The sequence below is a fragment of the Vanellus vanellus genome, assembly GCF_965231255.1.
Source record: "Vanellus vanellus genome assembly, chromosome: 1".
NCBI lineage: Eukaryota > Metazoa > Chordata > Aves > Charadriiformes > Charadriidae > Vanellus > Vanellus vanellus.
The window spans coordinates 192,606,497-192,633,221 of NC_138905.1; the positions used below are offsets into that span (position 1 = coordinate 192,606,497).

At 40.2% G+C, this 26,725-nt stretch overlaps 2 protein-coding genes across 2 annotated transcripts in view; one reads left to right on the top strand and one right to left on the bottom strand.

Moving 5' to 3' along the window:
• Positions 1–859: 859 nt before the first annotated feature.
• Positions 860–21,984, top strand: SERPINE3 (serpin family E member 3; the record flags this gene model as incomplete). The annotated part of the gene is made up of 8 exons (XM_082498791.1): positions 860–1,118; positions 5,411–5,644; positions 6,940–7,137; positions 12,349–12,547; positions 13,619–13,719; positions 15,629–15,715; positions 18,071–18,154; positions 21,944–21,984. The coding sequence occupies 8 exons, from the start codon at positions 860–862 to the stop codon at positions 21,982–21,984; spliced, it is 1,203 nt and encodes a 400-aa protein (XP_082354917.1).
• Positions 21,985–23,378: 1,394 nt separating this feature from the next.
• The window catches only part of INTS6 (integrator complex subunit 6), a 48,313-nt gene continuing 44,966 nt past the window's right edge, over positions 23,379–26,725 (bottom strand). The window contains exon 18 of the mRNA XM_082483580.1: positions 23,379–23,949. Coding sequence (XP_082339706.1) covers positions 23,856–23,949 — 94 coding nt within the window. The 3' untranslated portion in view covers positions 23,379–23,855. The remainder of the gene's footprint in view (positions 23,950–26,725) is intronic.

The following is a 26,725-nucleotide window of genomic DNA, read 5'->3' on the forward strand; positions in this document are numbered from 1 at the left end:
GAGTAAATACGAGGCATTAGAGGCGCTCTCTAGAGCAAAGGGCATGGAGAAAGCTTTGTAGGAAATCCTGAAGTGAAAGAAGGGGCAGTATTTTTTAAAATATACTTGCAAACAATGTTCAAAAGGCGAAATTTTGTAAAGAAAGCTATTCTGTCATTTTAGCGTTATTCCTTTAAATGTGAATCTAAGTGTTTCTTAATATAACGTTGACCAATGCTTGATTTCCCATAAAAATCCGAAGCAGTGATTTTGTGCTGCAAGCATTGGAGTTTTTGCAAATACAGCCTTTTTTCACTGGGATAAATTTCATAGAAGGAATATCTGTGGCGGGGGGGGGAAATTTGAAGCCAGCCTTTTGCAAACTTGGATCGAAAGCCCAGCCTTGAGCCTCCAGTTAGATACCTGCACCTCGCGAGGGGTGACCTTCCTTCTGGGAGTGCTGGATGTGACCCCCTTTCTGCTGGGGACAGAAAGGAGCTGTGGCTGCTCAGCAGCATGGAGACTGCCCTAAGGTGCCCCATCATGCACGCAGGTAGCTAACTCTTTAACCAGCTGTGTCTCCACGCACTGTAATGGCCAACCATCCTATATGGGTACAGCATTCTGGAAAAATTCTGTTCTTGTTAGTCAACAGAGTCATCAGCATGTCTCTACATCTTTTCTTTTTTTTTATGACAATAGCTAATGAGTAGACCTGGACAAGTATTTTAACAGCGATCATTACTATTGTAAGTGGTATCTTAACACTGATGGAAAGAGAAAGCTCCTCTGTCGGCTCAGCCTGTTGCTTTTCTAAGTATAACTGTATTATTAATTGCAGGTATGATTAGTTGGTGGAGAGTGTTCCCAGCTCGCCTTCATGTTGCCCATTTTCTTCTCTGCCTTTATCCTGTCTGCTGGCTGCTTAACCAAAGGAAACTGCATCTCCTATGATGAGCTGAAAGAGCTGAAGACTGAATTTGCCATCAATCTCTACCGGCATGTATCTGAAGCGGAGAACAGAACCAATCTGGTAGTCTCTCCAGCAAGCGTGGCTGTTTCTTTGGAGCTGCTGCAGTTTGGAGCTCAAGGAAATACCTTTACGGAGCTGCAGGATGCCCTAGGATACAACATTCATGGTAATGTTCTGCTTAAAAAAAATACTTCTTGCCTTACGTTTTGCAATAAATTCGCAGCTTTACTAAGGAGACAGCAATTGTACACATTATGCTAAACTTCTGTCTCCTGTCTCATTGAGAGATGTAGCTTAGGAGTGTTTTCTCTATCTTTGATAGCTTGGTATCAGCTGGACAAAGGAAACCCAAGGGAGTATTTGATATGCTTGCTATTATTCCTCTTTTTTCTTGATCAGAGCTTACTCTTACTCAAAATACAACTACATCTAGAATTGCAGCTTCCATAAACAGCAGAATTGTTTCTGGGTTCCCAGACGTTCATCATGTCCGTTGTGTCCTGGCCTCCCTATGTTTTCTTCAAGGAGGTGCCAGGCAGAGGGCAGTCGTTTTCTCTCCTATACCACTTACCTTTTCTCTCCTATCCCATTAACAAATTTTATGAAACCTATAGAAATTGAATTATCTTTAAGACTTTGCGCCTTTTTCTAATGAGATGAAAAGTTATTAGAAGGAAACTGGCAGAGAGAGATATACATTGACAGATGGATGGTGCAATTGCATCTTTCCCTGGAAGCAAGCTAAAATAAAACTCACTGGGAATCTGAAAAGGGTATGGAAAAGGCAGATGTCAGAATCCAGCATTAAGTGAGCTGAATTTAAGGACGCTGTTTTCATTTTAGCTCTGGATTATCCTACCATCTTACATCACACGCCAAAAACTGTTTTACATTACGGGCACAATGTTTATGAAAAGCAGATGACTGCTTCATCTTTGAAATTTGCAGCTTACATACAAGACATGTATAGAGATGACACTGCTATTTCTCAGCATAAAATTTACTTTCAGTGTATGAAGACTAACGACAAAATCTACAGCGATTTCATCGTCCTGTGCTGTAACCTGCCTTAGTCACCAGTACCGCTCTGTATGGCATTGATATTCAAAACCAACACAGCAGTAAGAGCTAACTCTGGCTGATACATACAGGTACAGCTGCAGGTACTGACACAAGGACAGTGCAGCGACAGTATGAGCCACTGATAAAATGAAGTCTTGCCTGTAAGACTCCTGTTTCTGTAAATTCAGTAGGGTAACTGTAAACAGCAATAATTCATACAATAATAATTATACTTTGCTTGACACGTCTGGTCATTAAGGGCTCAGTTATTAAGAAAGAACCTTGAGAATAATATTGCACAGTGAAATTCAGTCACAGATCTCCACACAAAATATAACAAAGAGAAGTGCAGAGGTTGTTAATGACCTGCTAGCTCTTTTGCACTGCTTTACTTCTACTCGTGTGGCCCATCATATCATGCAGACATTTTACCTTCATTTTAGTTGTCTGGGGCCCAAGCCACATGAGCTTTGGCTATCAGTAATATTAATGTACGAATGTGAAAATAAAGCAGGATGGGATCTATTGCTATTGGTTATAACAGCACAGGGATGGAGAAGGAACCCACTTCCTCAAATGGTTTAAATCAAATAAATAAAACAAACACTTAGATCAAATTTCCTATCAGATGAGTAAAACCAAATCACATACGTATGCATATCTGACAAAATTCCTTTCATCCATTAGATGTTTGCATTAATGTTTCCGTTGGTATGTCTTAAACAACAACGAATAATGTGGTTAAAATCTTGCAGAGTGAAAACAATGAAAACATTGATGGTGCATTCACTATTCATGGAGAATCCGCTCTTACATGCACTTGTAATCTTCTTTTAATGTTTGGAAGATTTGTTCACCTTTATTCTAGTACTAAGAAAAACAATGTATAAAGGGATGTCTCTCTAGACAGCACAAACAAAATAGCGTGCTGTAAAATGCTTTTTCCTTGCAATATTATTTTATCGATGCTAGAGTATTTTAAAGCAATTTTGAACTGTTCTCCAAGTAAGAATTCAGGACTTTGGTTAGCCAAGCACTTTGGTATGACTGAAGTTACAAGCTCAGGATACTACACCTGACATTAACATCTGCTTCCAATTTACCATTTTTGATTTCTCACACCCTCCAGAGAGCTGGCCAAATGCTCCTACACTAATGCAAAACACACAAGAAAAGCACTTTACACCTCAAACCGTGTGAGTTTTCTTGACATCTGTTCAAGGAGTTCAATGTTTTATCCCTTAAAGAGTAATAGATCTAAATTCTAATACCAATAGGTGATCAGTCTTGTTGCAGGTTATTAAAGGAGCACCATTAGGTTAGAAAACACGCACTGGATTCTCAGGTGGTAGAAACTGTTAGTCATGCAACTCTCCCTTTACCCCATCAAGAATCTGAACCAATGTAGTAAAAGTCTCCTGGTGACCTGGCTCGCAGCTGGAGGTTCATGGCAATCCTGCCCTTGACCTGATGCTCAGCCTGGGACAGGTTGGTCCACATGGGATGCACTTCCCTGGTCAGCTGCCCCAAACCACCCACGTCCCAGGCAGCAGCCCAGCCTGACTTGCCTCCAGCACTGCCTACACCCACAGGCATCTGGAGAAACTGGGTGATTCCTCTCTTTGCCTAAGGGCTCCCTTGAGTCAAAACAAAGATTTCCAGCCAGCCCATAACAGAAAACCCAGCCGTGCCCATGGGGAGCCAGATACCTGTGAACTGCCCAGGGCACCCTGTGGTTTCAGGCCAAGGCAGAGGAGCACCTGAGCCGAGGACAGGAACCTAGAAAAGCAAGGGGCACAATACTGACCCTCCTTGGAGATGGTGGCCAGCAGTTTGTAGACAATAGTGAGCTGCTAAGATTTCACAGAAATTGGCACACTTGGTGGGGAAATCAGAAGGTCCTGGTGGTGACCTGCAGGCACTGATGCCTTGCTGAAGAAGAGAAGTGCTCCAGACATTTCCCAGTCCTCATGGAATACTTATTTATAGAAAGAGGAACCTGCTGAAAATCTCTTAAAGGCAACAATAATCTCAACAAGACACTTATTGGCTGGGCATCGGCCAATTGTGCTGGTCATCCAAAGCACAAGTGATACGGGAAAGGGGCTGAACCACGAACATGGGAAGTTTGAGGAGATTTGACACAGAGCCCATAAACATTGCTCAGACTGGGTGCAAGTCCAAGGCCTCAGGAGGTCACCTCAGCATGAACCATCCCATCACAAACCATTACAGCATGCAAAATAATGGCAGCCAGAAATGGCTGCTAAATCACCCTCTAGGGGAGCCTACTAGAAACTTTGCGATTCTAAAAACACAAGATCCTCTAAGTTTGCCCATGTTTCTGCTGGGCCCACACCTCAACCCCATATTTGTCACAGAAGCCGCTACCACTGAGCTACCATGAGCTCCCCAGGAACAGGAGATCAGGGGACTATTCAACTATCTTCATTAGCAGACAACAAGCTAGAGAATACATTACTGAATTTTAGAGTGACACTGAGCCCGTAGTTGCTACAAGCATTTTGGAAAACCAGAATAGAACTTAAAAGGATCCTGGACAATCGGAGAAATGTGTGAATAGGACACCATTCAATAAGAACAAGTGCAAAATTCTACATTTAGAAGGAATAATCAGCTATTCAAATCAAGGAAAAATGAGGCAAAGAATAGCATTTTTAGGAAAGGATCTGAGGGTTCTTTGGAATTAATAAATGTATAATGAATGGGAAATATAATTGCACTTCAAAAAAGCCCCAGACACTCTTGCGAGTTGTTTAAAAAGAAGAGTGACTTACAACACACATGAAGCAACCCATCAGCTCTATTAAGCATTGCCAGGGCTCATCTGCAATACTGGGCCAGTTTGAGGCACCATCCTTCAAGAAACAAAACAGCACATTAGAGCCAAGGGTAGCAGAGACACATCTGGGGCAGTCAGGGAGATGCCTTTCCTGGGGTGGGTGGCATCAATAATGGCAGGAGAACGGTACTGTGGCATCAGCAGCTCAGCCCGTCACAGCCAGAGGAGCTAGATCTCACTAATGGGAACTCAGAGAGTGCCCAAGAAGAAAATAATGTACCTTATGAACTGTAAGAACTGTGTTTGAAGAGAGGTGTGATGTGAAATCAGCCGCTTGACATACCTGCGCTGAAATGATTTCTACAGCAACATGAAGAGTGCTTTCCTGTGCCGAGTGCGTCGCCATCCTTGACAGTAGCGCTTGACAGTAATACCCCATAAAGTCAAGGGTGCTTCAGTTGTTATAGTGCTTTAACTTTCAGAGGACACCGGTGTGAGCACTAGAGTTGAGAGCTGCGGAGCCCTGGTGCAATCTCTGCTGTCCTTAGCCTCAACATGATAATTACGGGCTTTCCCTCTCTCTTGCCTGGCAGATCAAAGCGTGCAGGACTTCTTGCACGCGGTGTACGAAGGAGCAACTGACTCCAGCCAAGGCACGGTGGTTCAGCTGGCATGTTCCTTCTTCGTGGACGCCGGGGTGCAGCTCTCGCCCCGCTTCGCCACACGTGCTGCGCGCTGGGCAAACAGCAGCCTGCAGCAAATCAACTTCACTGATCCCAACAGAACCGCAGCCCAAATACAGGAATGGATCACCGGTAACCTTGGAGGTAATGTAACAACCCACGAGAACGGTTGCACATGAATAAAATGTAAAATAAGAGTCGTGAGAGAAATTGCATTTAACCAAGTATAAAGTTTTTTGCCATGCTCCATGGTGTCCAAACCAAGGCTGAGCGCCAGGAAATCTGATTCTTGTGCTGATGGTCATTTCTAATGTGAGGAAAGAGCTGGAATAGGTCTGAATCTGTGAGTATAAGCTTGCAGTATCGAGCTGGTAACCGCTTGGCCTTGTTCCCCTAATTTTTAAAATGGCAATCCTTTGCAGCTTTTTCAGTTTTAATGAGGAGCAGCCAAATTCCCCAGGGACCGAGTTCACTGTGTTAAATGCTTTCATGCTGCTGTGGGGAACACACAGGGCCATAAGCTCAGCAGTCGGATTCTGAGTTTAAAAAGTCAAAATGGGAAATAAAAATAATGGACTTTCCACACAAGCTAGAAAATTAATTAAGTTAAATTCTGTGTTAATGAAAAAAAAATGGAAAAGCAAGTCCTTAGAAGCAGCAGAGCAAATCAGTCCCTGATTTGCCCCATAAACTTAAGTTACTTGAGTGTTAATTTGGCCATCAATATGTGAGGTGATGTTAAACACACACATTAAGTCTACTATTGAAAAAAAAAATTCTATCCTTCTCAAATGAACTGTAATAAGTGATCCAGCTTCAGGATAGAAAAGTATTTCTCTAGAAGAAGGTACTAAAATGGGAGTTCATATTATGGTGCTCACACGTGTATCAATGAATGAAAAGGGGATCACACTTTCAAAAATCTTTCAGACACCTAAAGCAGGATCAGTTGAACTGCCAAGTAAATAGGAGACAAAGAGAATTAAGATATGAGCTTCAGCTGACTTAATTACTTCATAAAGCAGTCTGTAATCATGAATCCATTTCATGACAGATTTCTGGTGCTAACGATTAACCACTCCAAGATACCTGTGGGCACATTTAAGCTAGAAAACCAGTTAGGACCAGGACGTTGTGCTGAGCACTGGGCTGCTGTCATCCATGCTGTTCAGTGAGTAGCATACTCCTGGCACAGCTTTGGCCCTCAACACTGACCAACTCGAGCTCAGTTCTGGGCAGAGCATGGACCAACAGCCAACTTCAATGAGGTCCACGTACAGGTGGGGAGGAGAAGGCAGAGGGTTTAATAGTGACTTGTGAGTTGTGCCCTTGGGAACAGAGAGTGGTCCAACTTGCTCTATCTACTCACACAGACATGGTCTTCAGGCCTGGGTGAGTAGGATGGCAAGTGTCCCCCTTCCTGCCTCTTTCCTGTGCAGATGGGGATGTGCATGGCATGCCGTTGGAGAGCGCTGGGTCACCACTCAGCCAGGTCGCCCTGGTGAGCACCATGTACTTCAAAAGCACGTGGCAAAAGAAGTTTTCCTTTATGGATACCCAGATGTTGCCTTTTACCACGGCGGAGGGCTCAACCCTGAAAGTGCCCACAATGCATCACACAGACGAAGTTAATTACGGTAATTGTCTTTGATCCAGATTTGCACTGTTGTACAACATGGAACAGTTTTATTTATTTAATTTCAACAGCTACTGTGCTAAGATGTGTTATTTTCCCAGCTTGGAGAAGTCTCAGAAGAAATTCCGTCAAACAAAGAGACCACTTGGGTGGCTGAATCGACTCCTTATAATCACAGGCAATCATGAAACAGGTCCTGGGTTCAAAATGTTTCCTAAAATATCTACTGTCCTCGTCCCATCCCTCACAGACCAACACCTCCCAGCACTCCATAACAAACTTGTCAGCTATTGCAAACAACTGAAAGGCACCAAGATAATGTGCCAGGAGAAGGGAACAGGAGAGACTGGACGTACCTTGGTATAGCAAGTCCTTTGCAGTAGGAGGGAGCTTACTAAATAAAGCTGCCTGGGAAGGGAGGACCATAGGGGACACATCTGATCCTATGACAGAGAGGCAGTTAAGACAGAAATGAGATCAAGTCCCCAACAATTTGATTTGTGGGGTGGGTAAAAAATTTCCTGGCCCCTCTACCTCATCGCTGTTTGCCCCTTGAGTGTGTGAGCACCAGAGAGATAATATCACCACGAGTACCAGCACTGCACACTCGTCCCTCCTGTCACAGCCCGTCTCCAAGGCTTTAGGGTAAAACTGCAAATCTTCACAGCCAAATTCTGCAATAAAGTGGGGAGGAATTTTTCTGTCCCTCATAATCAGTGGATGTTCTCAACATGGGTTTAAAAAAGTATAAATACAGATCAAACTTTTATTTGTATAATATATGAATACAGTGTATGCTCCTTTCAAAGGCCTGGAGTACGTGGGTTGCTGACAGAAGAACTCATGCTGTAGACAATTTTCTACCACCAGGAATTCTTCCAGTTAGCTCTACAATGCTTTCCGAAATATAAAAAGCTCAGTTCCCTTCTACCCTAAATTTCAAAACTTCACTTGGGTAAAAACCGTTCTAATTCCAAGTCTGAATTTTTTCAAGACCAATTTATATCTCTTACCATTGTGACAGCTTTATTCTTTAACTTCAATAGTTTCTCTTCAGCTTTGATACTTACTCCTAAATGTATTTGCCAGTCACCACGCTGCCTCTCAATTTCCTGTTAGCTAAGCTAATGCCAGGGTCTTCTAACCTATTCAGAAAACAGATACTCCAATTCTCTAGTAGTCCTTTTCTGCACTTTTCCAATTTAAATTAGTCTTTCTTGAAAATAAGTGGTCAGGAATGTACATAATACTTTTAATGAGGCCATATATATGCTCAACAAAATGCTCTTAGTATTGCTCTGACTTGCTAAAAATACCTCGCTTAGTGCACCGCAGAATCAGCTCTGGGTGGTTACTCATGGTTGATCCCACCTGGGGTTTTTTTCTTTCTCCACATTTTCCAGCTGTTGAGTCCTAGGTAAGTCAAGAGGAGGGAAATCTCCACCGGTACATACCTTTTTTTTTTTTTGTGGTTTTGAAGCATCATTTTATTTCCACCACTGAAGTCATCATGGTAACCTCACTGTTTGCCTTTGATGAAACTCCTGAGTGTTGGCAAAACTTTGGAAAGCCACTGGTAACCTCTTTTCAGCCTGGGAGCCCCACTTTTAACTTAGCTCATTGTAATTTCCCCTTCAAGTGGCTGCTTGCTGCCTTTCATTTCTTGCTCTAATTGCCATCACTTCTACCTGTAAATAGTGTCACAGTGAAACTATGTTCAATGTTTTACTTAAAAGTAGACAGCTGGATCTGTTCCTTTTTATCAAATTAGTTATCAAGCCAAAAAAGCTCATAGATTTGTTTGCTAGGGTCTACCTGGTGTTGCAATTTATCACACCTTCTGTTTCCCTCTGTGACCTGATTATTTTTTCTCCAGAATATGTTCTAAAACTTCTCAGATGAAGACCTAACATTTCCCAGATCAGTTTCTTTCCTTTATAAATGTAGTCCTGTTTTCCAGTCATGGGACACAACTGAATCTACAGTCCTATTAAAAAACTTTGCTGACACATTTGCAATTTCACATCCAAGTGCTTTTTGTATTCTTGGGTGACGATCATCCATGCTCCAGATTATTATTTGTCACTCTCAAGTAGTTTAAACTTTGTTTCTGTCTCTGGTGCTGTAATACCTCCCGTTCTTTCTTCATTTCCTTTAAGAACCTCATAATTATCCTTTGCTATATCATCAGATTACTTCTTCCCCATCAGTTCCAGCAAATAATTGGGATGAATCTAAAAAAAAAAAGGTAAATCCACAGTGTTCAGCAGCACCATTCTTCCTTCTTTTTTCTCTCATTTATATGGCTAAAACATTTTCATTTTCTGTGCAACAGTCACATCAGGCAGGCAGTGGGCCAGTCATTATTTCTATGCCTGTTTATCTCTGAACCATGATTCACCTGGCTAAGGAATCACTTTTTCCGCTCTTTGCAAGCTTGTCCTTACTGTTACGTCTTTCTTTCCGGTGCTCCTTCTTCTGGGACACCCATGGTGTGTCCACCACGCTTCTTCCTCCTGCTGGGACTGGCAGCTCCTGAGTGTGTTGGCACCTCTGACTTGGAGCATTCCCATCTTCTCTGCATCTGAACCTTTTAGAAGTTAATTGACTTTGGAGTGTAGAGTTTCCCCTTCCAAACCCCTCCACCTTATCATCCTCGTTGTTGAGTAACATAAACTGCTACATCGACTCGTGATCTTTCAGCCCTGGGTGATTTTGTATCACCGGCTCACTGCAGGGTCTTTGCTATTTGGGATATCGGGAACAGCCTCACCCTTTGTCGCGTTGCGAGCTATTCAGGTAAACAAACAGGTTTCTCCAGGTAAACAAACGGGTTTCTTGGGACTAACACACACCTGTTAGTTCAGGAACAGATCTTTTCTCCGTGAATGCTCTTTTAGTAGAGTGAGATAAAGTAATTAGAAGCCTAAAATGATGGAAGGCAGGGGGCTGCTAGTGCCCGTACAAGTGGAGATCTCGGGTAAAGACCAGTGACCAGAAGTTCAGCAGCTGAGCTGCATTGACTGACCATATATTCGCTCCTGAGCCCTTGCTAGCTTGATGTGAAATCGTTAGTTGTGTTTGTCTGACCGTTTGCCCGGACACAACAACTCCGTCCTATTGTCCTTAAATTAGGTAGCTCGAGGGTTAAATATTTGCACAGAAAAGGAAGGTTAGCCAAAATACTGGGATTACCTTTTCAGCTGATCTGAAATGTGTGAGCTCTCTGCAGCTGGAGAGACTTTTGAGGGAAGTTGAAACGAGAGGGATCATTCAAAATTTGCTGGTTGTCAGATTTGATAGGGCCAGTTCAGTCCTTGTCACTAGAAACATTTCTAACAAATCGATTTGAAATTAATGCAAAAGACAGGTTCAGTACAACAAAACAGAGGCAGGAGATAACTTTCCTTCATTATTAAATGATAGCAGCCGTCTCCCAACAGGATCCAAAACACAGAGTGAGAAAGATTAGCTGTGGTCTGTTATTGTCTCAGCTTTAATGGCATTATTTATCCTTTTAACATGGCCACACAGAACAAATCAGCCTGGGGACAATTAACACTGCTCTAAGAAAATGTCAACATTATGGTTTACACATGCCTTTTAAACACTGCAGCAATTTTACATATTCATTTTTCCAACTAATTTGTTAACTATATTTGAATACTGATTTAGCATATATATAATCCTTATGGGATGCTCAAAATCAGTTCAAGTAAGGAACACTAAATGTTCTGACTCAATAATCTCAAGTCTTTGATTTCCCTTCTAATTAACAAATAAGGACTGTATAACCTTTGTGAAAAACGTGCTGACTTCAAACTATCAGCATGCCCACAAGTCAAACCACTCATGTCCATATAAAACTTCCCTGCTTGTCCATTACAAACCAAAAAGGCTCTTCCCAGCAAACAATTCCCATGCTGGGAGGTGGTTTTAACAGCGCAATTCCCTCCCCACACAGTATGGCGGAAGGGCTAATCTAAGAGCCTAAAATTTAATCTAGCAGAATAATCAAGACTTAATGAATCCTATCTAGTCCATATCTGCAAAACTAACAAATGTTGTACACCAAATATTTGACACATCCTATAGCGATGTATTTATTGGCAAATATTTAGATACTATGAACTTGAGCTACATATATCCTGTTATTTATAATCCCTGACGCAAAAAGCATGAGTATCTACCCTTGAAGAGACAACTACTACAGATGGGTGAAGAGATTCAGTATTTTGGATGGCCTGCAGCAAAGGCAATGAGTCATTTGCCTGCAAATTGCATTTAACTCCTCCTGGACTGCTAAATATTGCTGAGTGTTCCTGAAATGCTATTGATTGGATTAACAGATGAAAAAATAAGAAATTAAAATTGTTGTAATTAAATCTGTTCTACTGTATAACAGAGCCCATCAGAAAAGCCTGCATCAATTGATCTTCAAAATATGGAACTAAAATGGTACTTTTAAATGGCTGCTACAAATTACTGCATAACTAATGACAAGTTTGGAAGCCCACCAGCTTTTACTTATGAGACTACAACTTTCATCTGATTTTCTTAGGTCTTTGTGCCTAGATTTTAAAAAATAAGAATTTTGGTGCTTAAATAAGCACAAACCTAGCTACATTTTTGTTTAATGCAACTATTTGTTTCTTGAAATAAGGTTAAAACTGATTTTTAAAGGTAGCAAAGATGGAAACGAGGCAAAGTACATTTCAGTTAATTAAATAGGACACCTTTAATTTTGTTTTTCTGATTTCTATCAGTAGTGAATTTTTAGTGAAAGACCCTGGAAACATATAAGTTTATTCAAAGAACAAGCATCGCAGGAACAGCCACCATAAAGTTACTGTCATTGCTTCCATAATGTTTTTTAAACTCTGAGCAAGGACGACAGCTACTATATGGGAAAGTAATAAAATATCCATGCTCTGTCGAGACAGCGCTTCAGGTACTATTACTGTCATTGAGATTTTTCTGCCAAGAGAGAGATATATATCTCTATATTACATACTCAGCCCTGTTCAGATGAGCCACAGTTGTGAGTTAAGAGCAGCCTGAGCTGGCTGCAGGAGCCCATGTGCTAGAGACCACTCCTTAGAGCCCATCACTGCTGTTCTGAACCGTCTGCTGACCCGGGTTTGGGTTGTGGGTTTGGGGCTTTTTTCCCCGCTTGAGTGATGAAATAAGATCTATATTTGCTCACCTACAGGCCAATTCCAGACGGCAGCTCTGGAGGCTTTCAGTGTGGTCGAGTTACCCTACCTGGGGGAGAAACTCGGCATGTTCCTAGTGCTTCCCAGCCACAAAAGAACAGCTTTGTCCCAGATTGAGTCTCACCTTTCTGCCAAAACCATAAACCTCTGGGCCAACAGCTTAAAGAGAACGAAGATGGACATCTTTCTACCTAGGTAAGCAACATTAATGCTGCAAGATGGCTTCTCTACTTTGGTTGTCAGAATTCAGTGTGATAGCGCTGACATAAGCAATGTGTGAGACAAAACCAAGTGAGATATTTTCAGTTTTGTTATTCATCCCATGATTAGGAAAGCTCTAACCCTCTCTTAGGCCACGAAGAAGTGAGCTGGGAATGCCAAATCTTTCTGTTACGCTCTGTACTGTTTTAAAAACCAAGTATTTCAGTTGATCCTACAGCTTTGACTTAAAATTTGTTTGGAGTATAACAGTCCTTTAAAGATCTAAAAAGAGAGAAAAGTTCCTGGCCCTTTCCCACACTCCATTTTTCTCTTTGCTCAAGAAAGAGTAAATATATAACCTTGAAAAGAAACACAATAGCTTATTTTTACAACTTGCTAGTATACAACAAAAGTACTCTACAAAGAACTTGCCCCCCCACCACCAGTCATATCCATATTTCTGTGCACGAAGCAAGTTTCAGCCATCTATTTTCTACATTAGTCATTCACTGTTGCTACCGAATGCGTACATCCTGGAGATATTTTCTATCAGCTATTCAAATGCAATTGCATAGCAGGAGGAATCAGGTGCAGGAGGGCCTTTTGTGGCTGGACTTATTGTATGGATCAGCATGGAAGGGCTTCATTACACATCTCTTACAATACATTCCCCACGTTAATGAAGTGCTGAAAAAACAATTTGTACACTAATACTCTTTCTCTCCGAGCTAATCTTTTGCAAATGTCTCAAAGGGCCCTTTGCTACAGCCAAAAAAGATTGTTAAAAAGAGGACACTTGCAGAAATGCAGAGTTCACGTGTCAAGACGACTGAGAGGTGGACTCATTACAATAGATGGAGGCAAGGGATTCCTTCTGTTAACATCTTCAGGTGAAAATGAGTCGCTTTTCTGCAAAGTACACTTAATCAGATGGAATGCAGTGGGCTCATGCCGAAATAGATGGATGAAATGTAAAGGCTTGAAACAAATTGCATCTGTTCCACTCTTTAGCTCTATGAAACTATGAATCCCACATTTAAATAAAATCTATTATGTTAATTTCAGGTTCAGTATTCAGAGCCTTTTTGACCTAAAGACGGCTTTTTCTGCCTTGGGAATTAGAGACGCATTTGATCCCATCACTGCTAATTTTAAAGGTATTTCAGGTAAGAGGCTTGACTGAATAAAAAATGATCACTGACCCAATAGTTGTAGACTCTGACATTCGAATGATTCATTAGACCTGAGCCTTCTGAATTGATTGTACTTCCTTCGGTGGGGAACCCTAAAACACAATTCACACTCAAATGTTCTACTTTATTATCAGCAATTGTATTTTGAGCTGTTGTTTTGTAGGAAAGAGGAATCTGAAAGGGACAGGGTCGATTTTGGACTTGCTTTCTTTTTCTTTTCCTTCTTTCTTTAAGATTAAAACTGTCGAAAAGTTTGAGCCTTGAAAATGGTTATTTATTCAGAGATTTAGGATGCTTTAACAAAACTTGCGTGCCAATTTTTTTTTAAATAGTCATTTAACACTTAGTGATGGTGGGTCCAACAAGTCTGTATTCCAACTCTCGACACCCCATACAATGTTAACATAAGCCCACGTTATGTTGTCCTGCTAATCCAATGACCAGTGGACTAAATTATACTTTCCTTTTGCTAAAATACTAACATTATGATTGTAAAGTGTCTTGGTTTTGGAAGTCTGGAATTATCCCACTTCTTGGAAAATTTTTATCCCTATTTAATATTAAAGACTAAAAGAATCCAAATTATCTTTTTTTTTTTTTTGACTACTACAAGTAACACAAATTATTTCAACTTAGTCGGTTTTGCTCATAGCAAAGACTCAGAGTGGTAACTGCCCAGAGAGATGGCAGAGTTCATGCAATTTTTGTGCATGTGAGTAAAGAAATGGAGGCACGACAAGAAGAAATTCCTCCAATTTAAACGGATTTTAAAAAATTCTGCCTCTCCCCAGTTTTGTCTTGCTTGTTTCCATCCTAGATTTTTGACTGGACAAAATTCAGACAGAAACAGATAAAATGGTCTTCTAGTGCTGGCAGCAACACAGACATTTGAGACACGCTGTCTTCCCTAGACTAAAGGAACATAATGTCACCTTCCTCATGTGTTATCTCACTTTAAAGATGTTCCTTTACTGTGTCAAAGCAATGTTACTCTGTAGCGTGAGGCTGACTCCCACCACTGGACGTCAGTGGAAATGGGCCAGATTGCAGCTGGCTCCATCAGCAGAAATGTGTGGACAAGTCACAGCTCTTCCAGGTTTACACCAATACAAATGCAGTCAAAATCTTGTCGTTCCCCCAGATTAGAAAGCAGATCTGAATTATGAGAAGTCAATAGCAGAAATGGCTTTAAGCAGAAAAATATTCCAACTTTGTGTTCACAGTAGTGATTCTTTCCTAAAAACTTCACTGCATGTCTGAAAGTGAGATCCACATTTCACGTAGAAATCAGAGGCACGTGGGCCATCAAGCAAGCAGCGCACTGACAAAGGACATGTTCAGACAAGTAGATTCAAGACACACAAGAGAGTTTTAGCTTATTCTCTAAGTTGCCTGCACCTAAGGTCACACTGGTCCAAAAGCCACGTAGTCATACTATCTCTGCTATGTGCTGAGCTAAAAAGTCCTTCATATCAAGCTAGCTTAGATATTCAGACTGTCTATGCTCATCCATATCAGGCACATGTACAAAAAATCAGGATCTGAGTCAAAATGGAGATGAGGAGCTTCTAACATGGAAGCCAGATACAGAAAAGGCAATTGAAGGGCAAGCATATACCATGCTGTCTTTCCGAACACGATGTGGTTGAAGGAACCAATGGAAGGAATTTGCAACAGAAGAGAAGCTGATAAAGTGACGTGTATTGTATTCAGTATGCTATCACTGAATTTGTTGCCCAGGTGAAATACCTAACAGTTATGTCATCCTTAGATTCTGCAGAAAAAAGGTGAAAGCATTCTGAATCAAGAAAAAAAGAATGGTGTCTGCAATAGAATTCAGAAAAATAACTACTGATATTCGTTACTGGGGTTTTTTTTGCAGAGCAAGGGAGTCTTTATATTTCAGAAGCTATTCACAAAGCAGAGATTGAAGTAACAGAAGATGGTACGAAAGCATCAGGAGCTACAGGTAAATCACATACACAAACTTTCCCCTTCTGAAGATTATTACCACAGAAACAACTACTAGTCTTTTATTTAAAAAGAAAAAAAGCGTGGTAGCATTTCAATGTATGCCTAACCTAAATTTAAACTTTTATATTTAACACGCTTCCATTTTACTTTTGTAATTGTTCATAAGAACTCAAAACTCTTCCCTTTCCATGTCTGATCTTAGACTAACATATAAAGGCTCAAGTGAAAGCCAGCTTTACCATCCCAGGGAAAGTCCAGTTTAAGAAAATAAACCACTTCTTCTTCTGTTGGTGAAAACTATTTGCTCAGAACATAAAAGCAAAGAATGAAAAAAGGTTACTAATGTTTTGTCCATAGCTCCTGAACTGTTACAGGGTTTGTGTTTTGACACTGATCTCTTTGGTAGCATTGAAGGTCATGACGGTAAAGTTCTGCCTTCATGAAGATGAAGACAGGCTTGTTTCTTATGTAATTTGAGGTATGACCTTTGTGTACAGTAGTTTCTGCCAACAGATAATTTCCAAGTGAGCAGCTGGGGTTGGCTGAATGGGGAGATTCAAAGTAAAATCTCAGCTATGGACTACAGAGTCAATAATTGACCTTCATAAGCTGAATGACATCTCAACAGAAATCCTCCATCACAACTTACATAAAACAGGGGAACTAAAATTCCTGAACTGTACAATCCCCATTTTTATTTTTATTTTTGTCACATGAGCTTTATCAAGGAAGGCACGTGTTTTTTCTTTCCCTTTTGGAAGCCTCAGATGCTCCGGAGGTGCTACAAGTCAGTGTGAAAAGCAGTAGCCGCCCTAGACCCCTGCATGGAGTATGTAGGCCTTACTGCCCTCGCTTCTCTTCAGAAGCTGAACATGTCCTCAAGCTGTTCAAACATCGGCCTGGCAGAAGGGTGATCATTAACCACATCTCACCTTGCTGCTCTGTGCTGACTGTAGACGTGCTCCACACGCACATTGCAAAGGCTGGTGGTCCTTGACCACAGATCAGGGCAATATCCTGCTTGCCCTCCTTTCTTAGAGAAAGAAATCCAAGGGGCACATAGGGACAGCACCACAGGGCATCTCACTGAAGTGTCCATGATGTTGGGCTGCTCTGTGAAGTGCCCTGCAGACATCCCACGGTCACAACGCACAACGGAACCTGAGCACACCTGATTTGGTGTAGTATTCCTCCAGCAACAGCTCTGAATAAGACACATGCTGTACGCATGGGAGTGTATAGTGAAAATTTGACATAACTAAGTTAACCTTTCTGCAGAGCTGTGCAGTTGAAAATTTTATGACAATCTTCATCTCTACTGGGGCATTAATATTTTCAGTAGTTTTTCTGGCAATTCCCATACAAAATAAAAGCTTTTAGGTGGCGTCAATTATGTGTCAAAGACTAAGGGTAATAGCAATCAGACATTAGACCTTTATCCCATTGAAAACAATGCCAAAACTTCCCTTAATTCCAGTCAGACCAAGCTAAGAAGCTGATCTAAAAAGGCATAATCGCATTTATTGTTTACTTTAAAAGCTCTGGATCTAGTCACACAGTGGCTTGAAAGCTAAAGTAGGCACTTTTCTTAGGAGCACTGAAATAGTGCCACTCAAAACTAGTTTTACCAAATCTTACTTGAATTTTCAATTGAATTCCATTGCTTTAACTGTGCATTAAAAAAAAAAGTCCAAATCTGTGGTTTTTAGTATTGGGTTGGGGTTTTTTCTTAATACTGCATAGCTACAAGGAAGAATTTATTTAAATAATATGTATTTTAAGAATAGCTGAGCCACTGTAATTCTTAAAGACTCTTTATTTTAATCTAATAACTAACCCACAACCAGAGAGGGGAAGGACAGTCATAAATTGAGATCGAGGATACTTAGGTTTTGTTGAGAGCTCTGACAGAGAAATTCCAGGGCGATGTAGGTATTTCTCTGCTGTTTGTCTCCCATAGAGAAAAGGGACTAGATTTGTGCCTTGCTTATCTTTTTTACTGGAACAGCACAGCTAGGAATTGGCTAACGGGTTAGGCAATAGCACGGTATGACTTCAGCAGAGTTAGGGCTGTGATAACAACAAAGATTATATTACCTTTGAAATCCAAAGCCAGCCAGACTCGCTTCAGCAACGAAATCCACACGAATCACCCGCGTGTAGTCTCACAACGCTTGACTGGTTCATTCACCCAGACTGATTTCACTGTTGGATAAAATTGTTGGTTTATTCTTAAAGCAGAGGAGCAACTCGGAACACAAGGTACTACATGTCAGAGCCTGAGGGCACCGTACAGGAGATGGAATGAGAATGGACGCATTTTACTAACATTTTCTTTGTTGCATTACAGCAATGGTATTACTAAAAAGATCCCGAACGCCTATTTTCAAAGCAGACAGACCTTTCACATTTTTCCTGAGACAAGCTAACACAGGTACGCATGCTCTCTCTTTCAGTAGCAGAATCCTTCACAAGTAGCACTGAAATCAGTAAGAAGTACTTTGTAAATAGCGTACCATTCTTTAGCCCAGGAAATTTCAACCACCACGGGAACAGCGGGTTTTGGGGGTCTTAAAGCATAAAGAATATAGTTTAATTTCTTTAAAAAGAACGCATGATAGTCATAGAAGTCAGTGAAGCCAGATTAGCCTCTTGTATGTATATGCAGTATGTGCTCAAAGAAATTTCTACCATAATTATAGGCACTAGAAAGATCTTAGAGATCTTAAATACCCCAGGATTAGGGACCGATCTCCACAGGGCAATTTAAATTACAAATGGACTGGATCAGCTGAATTCGTATCTGAAGAAGTTAAAATACAAATCTTTCCCCATAAATGAAACTTACTTATGCCTACGCAGATGGCACACAGCAAACAGACTTCTGCCTGTCGGCACCAGGACTCCAGGGCCTGAAGCTCCCTGTATTAATTCCCACCTCAGCAGTTTCTAGAAACTGATTTCTAGTTTCTAGAATTTCTAGCTTAGAAATTCTCAAGACCAACGATCTTTTGCCCAGCTACAGCTCCAAATATACAGAAGCAAGTTACTCTTCATTTGTCTCTTGAATATCAACACCTTTGAGGAGATAAGTTTTACATGTCTGGACTCTTCGTTACTTGGTATCCTCACGAGACATTCAGGTTGCCAAAAGCCATGGATATTCACTGTATGTAATCAGATCACTCACCTCTGCAAAAAAACTAACTTGTATCTTCATTTTTGCAAGGAAATGCCAAAAAATGCATGGATTTTTTTCAACAGATAACTCTCTCTCTTGCGAATGAACTCCCTCGTGCCCCAAAACAAACACACAAAATTGCAAAGCATGTCTGAAAGTGAAGCATCGCAGTGCTCCTTTGGCTTTAGTGTTACACTATATGTCCGATCATATGTTACTCCAGAATCTCTGCTAAAGGAAAACACTATATACCTCATTAGCAGTAATAAAGAACTGCATTATGCTCCATGTAGCAGGTGTTTGCTCCTCCAACGCATCAGGCCATCTCCAACAACTCTTACCATTCTTAACCATGCTGTAAACTTGCACCTGAAGGATTTTCTAAAAATCCTTCACACCACCAAGTTTCTGTCATAACTGGGGTCACATCCATTTAGATTTCAAGGGAACATATTGCCATTTTTAGGGTTCAGTAAAACACTGGGGCCCGGCAAGAAGACCAAAGAGGTCTTTTCCTTACCTGCTTCCAAGCAACTCTATTCTCATAGTTGGTGAATACCTGAGTATGTAACACACTGCTTTAAAAACCTGTATCTTACATTTTGACCAAAATATGAACGTATCTTTTTAAAGAAAAAAGCACTACCGGGGGGGAAGGGTGGGGGTGTGTGCATTTTTGGTTTTGGCAATCATTACCATTCAGCAAATAAGTGTCTCTTTATTTGGCAAATGCAGAATTTAAAGAAAAAATAGGCACTAAAAGCTGATCTATGAATATGAAACCCGAGCCACAGACTCTTCAGGATTAAGAACAAAGTGATTTCGGTGAATAAAATTGCCCAGTTTACAGTATATGATAAATTATATAAATAGCATGGAAATCAGATTGTAGAATAGGATTTTTGTATGAAGCATAACAAAATATATACCCTTCCAATCATCTCAAAATCAGAAGCACATTTCTGTAATATAAGCTTTTTAATGCAAAAAATGAAAACTGTGAAAAGACTCAGTCATTTTGTTTGTTCAGACTTCGTGACTGAAGTTGTTCAGGTACAAAAAGGGGAAAGGGTAAACAAGATCTGCTTTTAATACATTTCATTAACCTAGCTAGAGGCACTTAAAACTTGCTATCCCCATAAAGTCACAATGAATCCTTGTGTAGAACAGTCTTAATTGCATCAGTCTTCTAGTAATAACAGAAATATATTTTTTCAGGACTTAAGATAGCATCGTTCTGCCTGAACATGCTGATTTTGCCCAGGATAGAGTTAATTGCCTTCACAGTAGATAGCATGGGGCTACATTTTGTTGGTAACACAGGGATGTTTTAGCTATTGCTGAGCAGTGCTTACACAGAGTTAAGGCCTTTTCTGCTCCTCATACTGTTCCACCAGCAAAGGGGCTGGAGGTGCACAAAAAGCTAACAGGGAACACAGCTGTGACAGCCGACCCCAACTGACCAAAGGGACACTCCATGCCATGTGATGGCATGCATAGCAATAACACTAGGGGGAAGGTTGGGCATTATTATTTTGATTATTAAACTATTCTGATCTCATCCCATGAATTTTCTCACTTTTACTCTTCCAGTTCTCTCCCTCATTCCACCAGGGGGAGTGAGCTGCTGCCCGTTGCTGGCTGTGATTAAACCAGAAGTCCTTTATGGTACTCAACGTGGGGCTCAAAGGTTTTGAGATAATACAAAATTGACCAAAATGTATTAGAAGCAATTTATATGTGTTAACAGTTGCAGGTCACAATATTGATTCATCTGTTCTTGATATTAGTTTACCTGATCTGCACCATGCTCAAGATTGGTGTTGGCTTTTGCAGTTTGCTGCGCTCTGTTGTGATTAGTGATGTTTTGCCTGGGAGTTTTGTTATCAAAATACTGACCTTGAGCTTAATCAGGTATTTGGGCTCTGTACAGAAGCCATTACTGTACTTTGGACATCATATCTCTCATGGAGACAATTAACAATTATACTTCTTCCTCCAAGAGGTTATTTTTTTTTTGTGGAGGAAATCCAGAATGACACCTCCACTACCACCCTCTGGAGTGTTTTCTCCCTTGTTACAATAACTTCTCAGTATTTCAAGCATCCTTGGGTAGTTAAAATACTTTTGTAGGTATTTCTTAGGAATATTGCTTTGGTTTTGTCTAAGGTTAACAAGCAATTTAGGAATATGACCCAGGCTCCATGAAACTATGATAACCGGTGGCATAGCATGTGGGAGAATGCAAGCAGGTATCTAGAGAACTTCTCACTTCCAGTGGTCTGGAACTTCACTCTTGAACAACTATAGGATCCTGGTGAAGTGGCAGAATGCTTGAGAAAAAAAAAAAAACAAACAAAAACAAAATCAAAACCAAAACAACCAAACATGCCTTGGCCTTGGCTATTCCAAAAGGCACAACTTACCGCACTGTGCTGGGCCCCAGCCAGCTTCTACCAAACACTGCTCCATATTATGCAGCACCCTCAGGGAGAAGAGAGAGAAAATGTACCAACAGATACTATGGCTAAACTGGACACTATATCAGTCACCACTATAACTATTGAAAAAGTTCGAGTTTTTTTAGTCTAAATTTCAGATTTGAACACATTCCCTTTGAAGAACAGGCAAGCTAACAGCAATACAAACAACTGAACCACAAATTCAATGAATCTGAGGCAGTGATTTCATTCAAGAGGCTGTAAAAATCTCTTCTGTAACTACAATATCAACACAAAGGAATGAATTTAGGCTCTGTTTAGCTCAATTCAAAAGTGATTCTTTTACCCAATGGTTTGCGTAAGTTTTTCAGGTTTCAGCAAATTCCTGGTTTGGGTTTGCAACTATTTGGAAAGTCCTCTTTGCTTTTAATACAAGAATGTTTAAATTATTCTAAGTCAAGCAGGCAATTGCAATTTGCATACAAGCAATGAATGATCACAAATCTGCTAGTTCCGTGCTTAATTTCTGCATTTAAACTATACTACACTTTGAAAAGGTGGTCCGAAACTGAAATAATGTGAATATTGTTTTCACTTACAGGTTCAGTACTGTTTATAGGAAGAGTTACAAATCCTTCATAACGAACACTAGACAGATACCCTGTCTTCCGTTCCTCCTATGATGAGCTTTCCTTCAATGAAATTAAAGGCTACATTATATGTATTTATTGAAACAGTTTAAACAGCATCCCTTTTGCAAGAACAAAAGCCAGTCCTCCACTACTGCAATCCTGGTGGAAACTTACAGCTGTCTAGGAATCCTTAGCACCACAACTACAGCAAAGATAGTAAGCATATAACCATCTGAGGAAAAACTGAACAGATTTTGCCACCTAAATGTTTAAGAATATGGGCCAACAGCTTCTGCTCAACTACATTCATGGCTAATGTCAGCTTGACTGTTGCTGAATATGTAGGTCATCTGAAAGAAAGCATCCTACAAGAAAACTTTGTGATGTATTGTCGTGGTTTAGGCCACATTATTTTTCAAGCACAACTTTATTTCCCTGTCCTGCAGTCAAAAACTTAAGAACAAAATTGAAGTTCAGTCTGGTCCTAGATTTAGATATAACCCAGTTGAGACAGTAAGGTAACAAGCAAGCAGCAAAATGCTGTGAAAAGGAAATCAAGTTGAGAGGTTGTTTCAAAACTGACAGAACAGATAGGAAGCAGAAATACCCAATCAGTGACAAATATTATTGCCCAAAAAAATAGCATTATTACCTTACTACCTTTTATTTTACTTTCTTGTTTTTAAATGAACACAGCATAGAATGGACATTCCTGAAGAACACTGAATGAGGCTAAAGGCACCTAGAAAAATGTTTTCAGCATTCCGACAAAAGTTGGGATACAGTGAGTCTTTTAGTACAAGATTCTGCAACTCATGGCACAAATATCAGAAACCCAGGCCCATAAAGTTTTTGGGTAAAGATTGCAAACCACTGACTCCTATGGAGCTGCTCCCACTGAATCAAACAAAGCTTTCCAGAAGTTCAGAGTATCTAGCACAGATGAAGGACACGGCCAATAAAGCACTCAGTGATATTTTGTGTCCAAGAAGCAGCACCTTCTGGCTGTTCCCGTGTTTGTAAACACGTAAAAACTTCTGACACAGAAAAACTCTGTGCAGCATTCCTCAAAGGCTACTGACCCCTGCTTTACTACACTGTATCCTCATAAAACTGTGGGTTTTGTCATTGCTGTGGGTGTGCATAGAGTACATTGGTTTGTTATGCTCGCCCCAAATAGTGAAGCACAAAGTACACAGGGTATCATCCTACCATAGCTGTGATTCACCATTAGCTTCCTTTCACTCACGCTCTGATTAAGAACAGAATATCCAGTGATACAAAACTGCTCTTCATTCTTTGACACTGATACTAGAACACAGAAGCTCTGAAAAGGGAAGGCAAAATGAAACCTTCCAATAAAAACCATAATCAATCCTACACAAAGATTAAAATATAGTTTTTATTGATGGAATAACAAAAGTGCTTTTCTTAAATATTTTTCAAAATACATTTATACAACTTACAATAATATATCCAAAATAACTGTATATACAAAACATTACCTTGTTTAATGTATGTGCTTTTTTTTTTTTTAAAAATTACAAAGCAACTTTTTGGCAAAGTTCAACCTTAAGAGGTGACAGTTTTGAAGGTTGGATTAAGAAAAATAGAACCTGAGGGAAAGTGACACTTAAGTCCATGACAAGCAAGAAGTTCTCCATTTAGTTAAATAAAAATGTTTTTGTGATATTTTTCACATTACAAAAATAACAGGTGAAGAAAAGAAAAAAAAAGATGACGGGTACTTTTCTCATCATTTTATAGAGCAGCTTCTCATTCTTTCAGGTATAGGAACTTGAGATAAGAGTGCATGTCAAAAATGAATGCAAGTAAGGACAGCAGTGCCCTACTGTGGCTCTCTCTTGTGTGCAGTGTTTCTTAGCTGCTGTTGATATGATTGACCTGATTGGATCTGCGATGGATTTCTTCCAGAAAACTCTCAAGCTGTTCTATCAGCATTCGTTTTTTAAACCTGTATTTAAAAGAAAGCATAAAAATGGATGGACACAGTAGTACATGAAACATTGTTCACAAAACTTTTGCTGAACCCTGGAAATTTTAGTTATTACTTTAGGTTCAACACATGATGAGGTGATCAATACCTCATTTGTATATACGCTGCCTCCTAAAGTTCTGGTAAACTACTAATTTGCTTTTCCATTTTATGAGAGAATACAAAACTGTGCTTACTACAGTCTATTCTAGCATGTTGCTGAACATCACTGAAAGTCAGGGAAAGAGAGTTAACTGCTGTTTCCAGAAGTAAATTTCCGAAGTACAGAAATAAAATATATGCCAAAAGAACTATAATCCTAAAGCTGGCAACAGCTTTTAGGGATTATTTGCACGCTTTCATGGTGCATTCACAAAAGTTAAGTGAAGTTGGTACTAGTGAAGGAATAGCCATTTCACAGTGCAGAGCAAATTTCCTGCCAAGAAATGCAAATTAGAAGTTTGAGAAAGAAATCAAAGAAAATACAGATGTGATCCATACCTGGAGTCTCTATTCCATATTGATTACACAAATTTGAACAGCAGACCATTTCGTCACCTTTGCCTACAGCCCTGCCTCAGTACACACAGTTCCTTGCTGTTTCCAGCTAGCCCTCCCCCTTGCAACATCTCTGCATCTGAGAAGCCACTTCTGATTGATGCTTTGGCAGCCGTACGCATACTCAAACATAAGCAGCAGTGAAAAGAACACCCACTTTCTCAACTCAGTACTATTCTGAACTATACACCGAGTTCAGTCCTATGACCTTATTAAACCCCAGCAAAAGTCTCTAGTCCCAGCCAGGCCTCCCAGTCCTTGTTCTTGGCTCACAGAAACATGGCATCGGCCCTAATTCCCAGACCACAGACTTCCCCACAATCCCAGCTTGACTATGAGGAAACAAGCTCCCATTTCCAAGCACTTACTATCTCATTGAATACCCATGCTCTGGGGCCTTACCTACTATTCTCATCACAGTTCTCCTCAGTAACCCCACAGAAACCCCACACTTCAAGTACTGCTTCCCCTCCATTCTTCCTCATTGTTTTCACAACTGCTTCCCTGCTTGTTGAAAAGTATCAACCTGGGAAATTGATAATTATTTCCTTCTCATCCCCTCTAGTAAAAGTCCAATTATTTAAGATAACAGCAAAGTGCTTTACTATAGCATATCCTAGTGGAAATTTAACATGCTCATATTCTGTGCAAGTGACTGGGCAATGTTACTTTCCAGAATACCTTCAAGCCCCTCTGAAGCAGCTGTGCTAGTTATCAGTAGACATTTCCTAGAAACTTAAAACCTGGTGGAAGGTGGGGAAAAAACATATTGCTAACTATTCTTGCATTACTGCTGGCACAAGAATACAGGTTTACAGTGCACTATGTCCAGCCCCTCACAAAGTTCTTTTCCAAATGCTGAATCCTACGGCAAGTAATTTTTTTTCAAGGCAACAGAAACAAGTTACCACATTAACTAATATTGTAATTAACAGAATTAAGCATTAATTCTCATTCAACTGTTCACTCTGCTAGGAAAATTAGGACCCTTAATAATAAAACTTTCTCAAGTAGTTCTAACTGTTGAGGATAAAACTTCATTATTATTTTGAAATTAGTTGTATTAATTCTTGCCAGTGCTTTTATCACAAGTGTGAATTGATCAGCATTTTGTCTAGGTACACACTTTGGGCTTTGCTACTTGTATTAGTAGCTTAAAGCCCTTAGTTTGAAGAATAAATAACAGGGAATTGAATTTCTTATCCTGAGATGTTGGTTAATTTGGAGAATTTTGATCCATGTTTTGTCAGATTTTGCTCTAGACTACTTAGCAGAGAATAAAAAAAACACTTCTTGCTAGTGCTAGGACCATAAATGGATTGCTGTGCCAACTCCAGAAATACTGAAGACCTCTCCACTACATAGGCTAATTTCTTTTAGCGTTTTCCTAAATAACTCTTGATTTTGTGCATCCAAAGTTATAGCCACCTATTGGGAAGTCATGTCTCTTGTCCTCAATAAGAACTCCTTGTAAGCACTAATACAACCCACACAGGCTGAGTCAAATGTGTATCACTAAGCATAAGAAAAGTCTCATCCTTAACACTTCTACAATTGACGGAAGAAAAAAATCCATTGTCTACTCCATCTTGATTTCTGTCTCTCAAAAGTGAGGGTTTTTCTGCTATCAGAAGACGAAATGTGGGGCAGTCGGTTTCCAAAGCAAGCTGAGAACTGTGGATTGTTTTAGAAATCTTCCTCTCCCCTCACAACTCTCTAGTGGATTAACCTCCAGAACTGAGCGGGAACTCTTTTTAAACACACTTTCTTGCTGAAATGTTCAAGAGCTTTCTTAAGCCTGTGTTCAGTCAGAGCTCCTTGGAACAGGGAAAGAGAGTAAGCATCCCATATTTCAATTGCATTCCATGGCATTGCAAAGGTCAGCTATCAGTTACCAAAACAAGACTATCCTGACAACCCTGGAGAGCCTTGAGTTGTTTCCTGCAGGGAGCAGGGAACCTTGGTTAAATGCAATAGCTTGTCTGGATAAGGAAAGAAGCAGACAACTGCATAGGGATTGCAGGCAGTATTATGTGGATAAAACAACCACACTGTAAATATCTAACCAAGGACAGAAGAGGAAAGAGAGAGATTAAGTTGTTCCTACACTCAAACAGATAAAAATTAAAGTTTAACAACAGTTGAGAAAAATGAAATTGCCAACTTTTTCCACCAGTAGATACAGAAAACTGTTGGC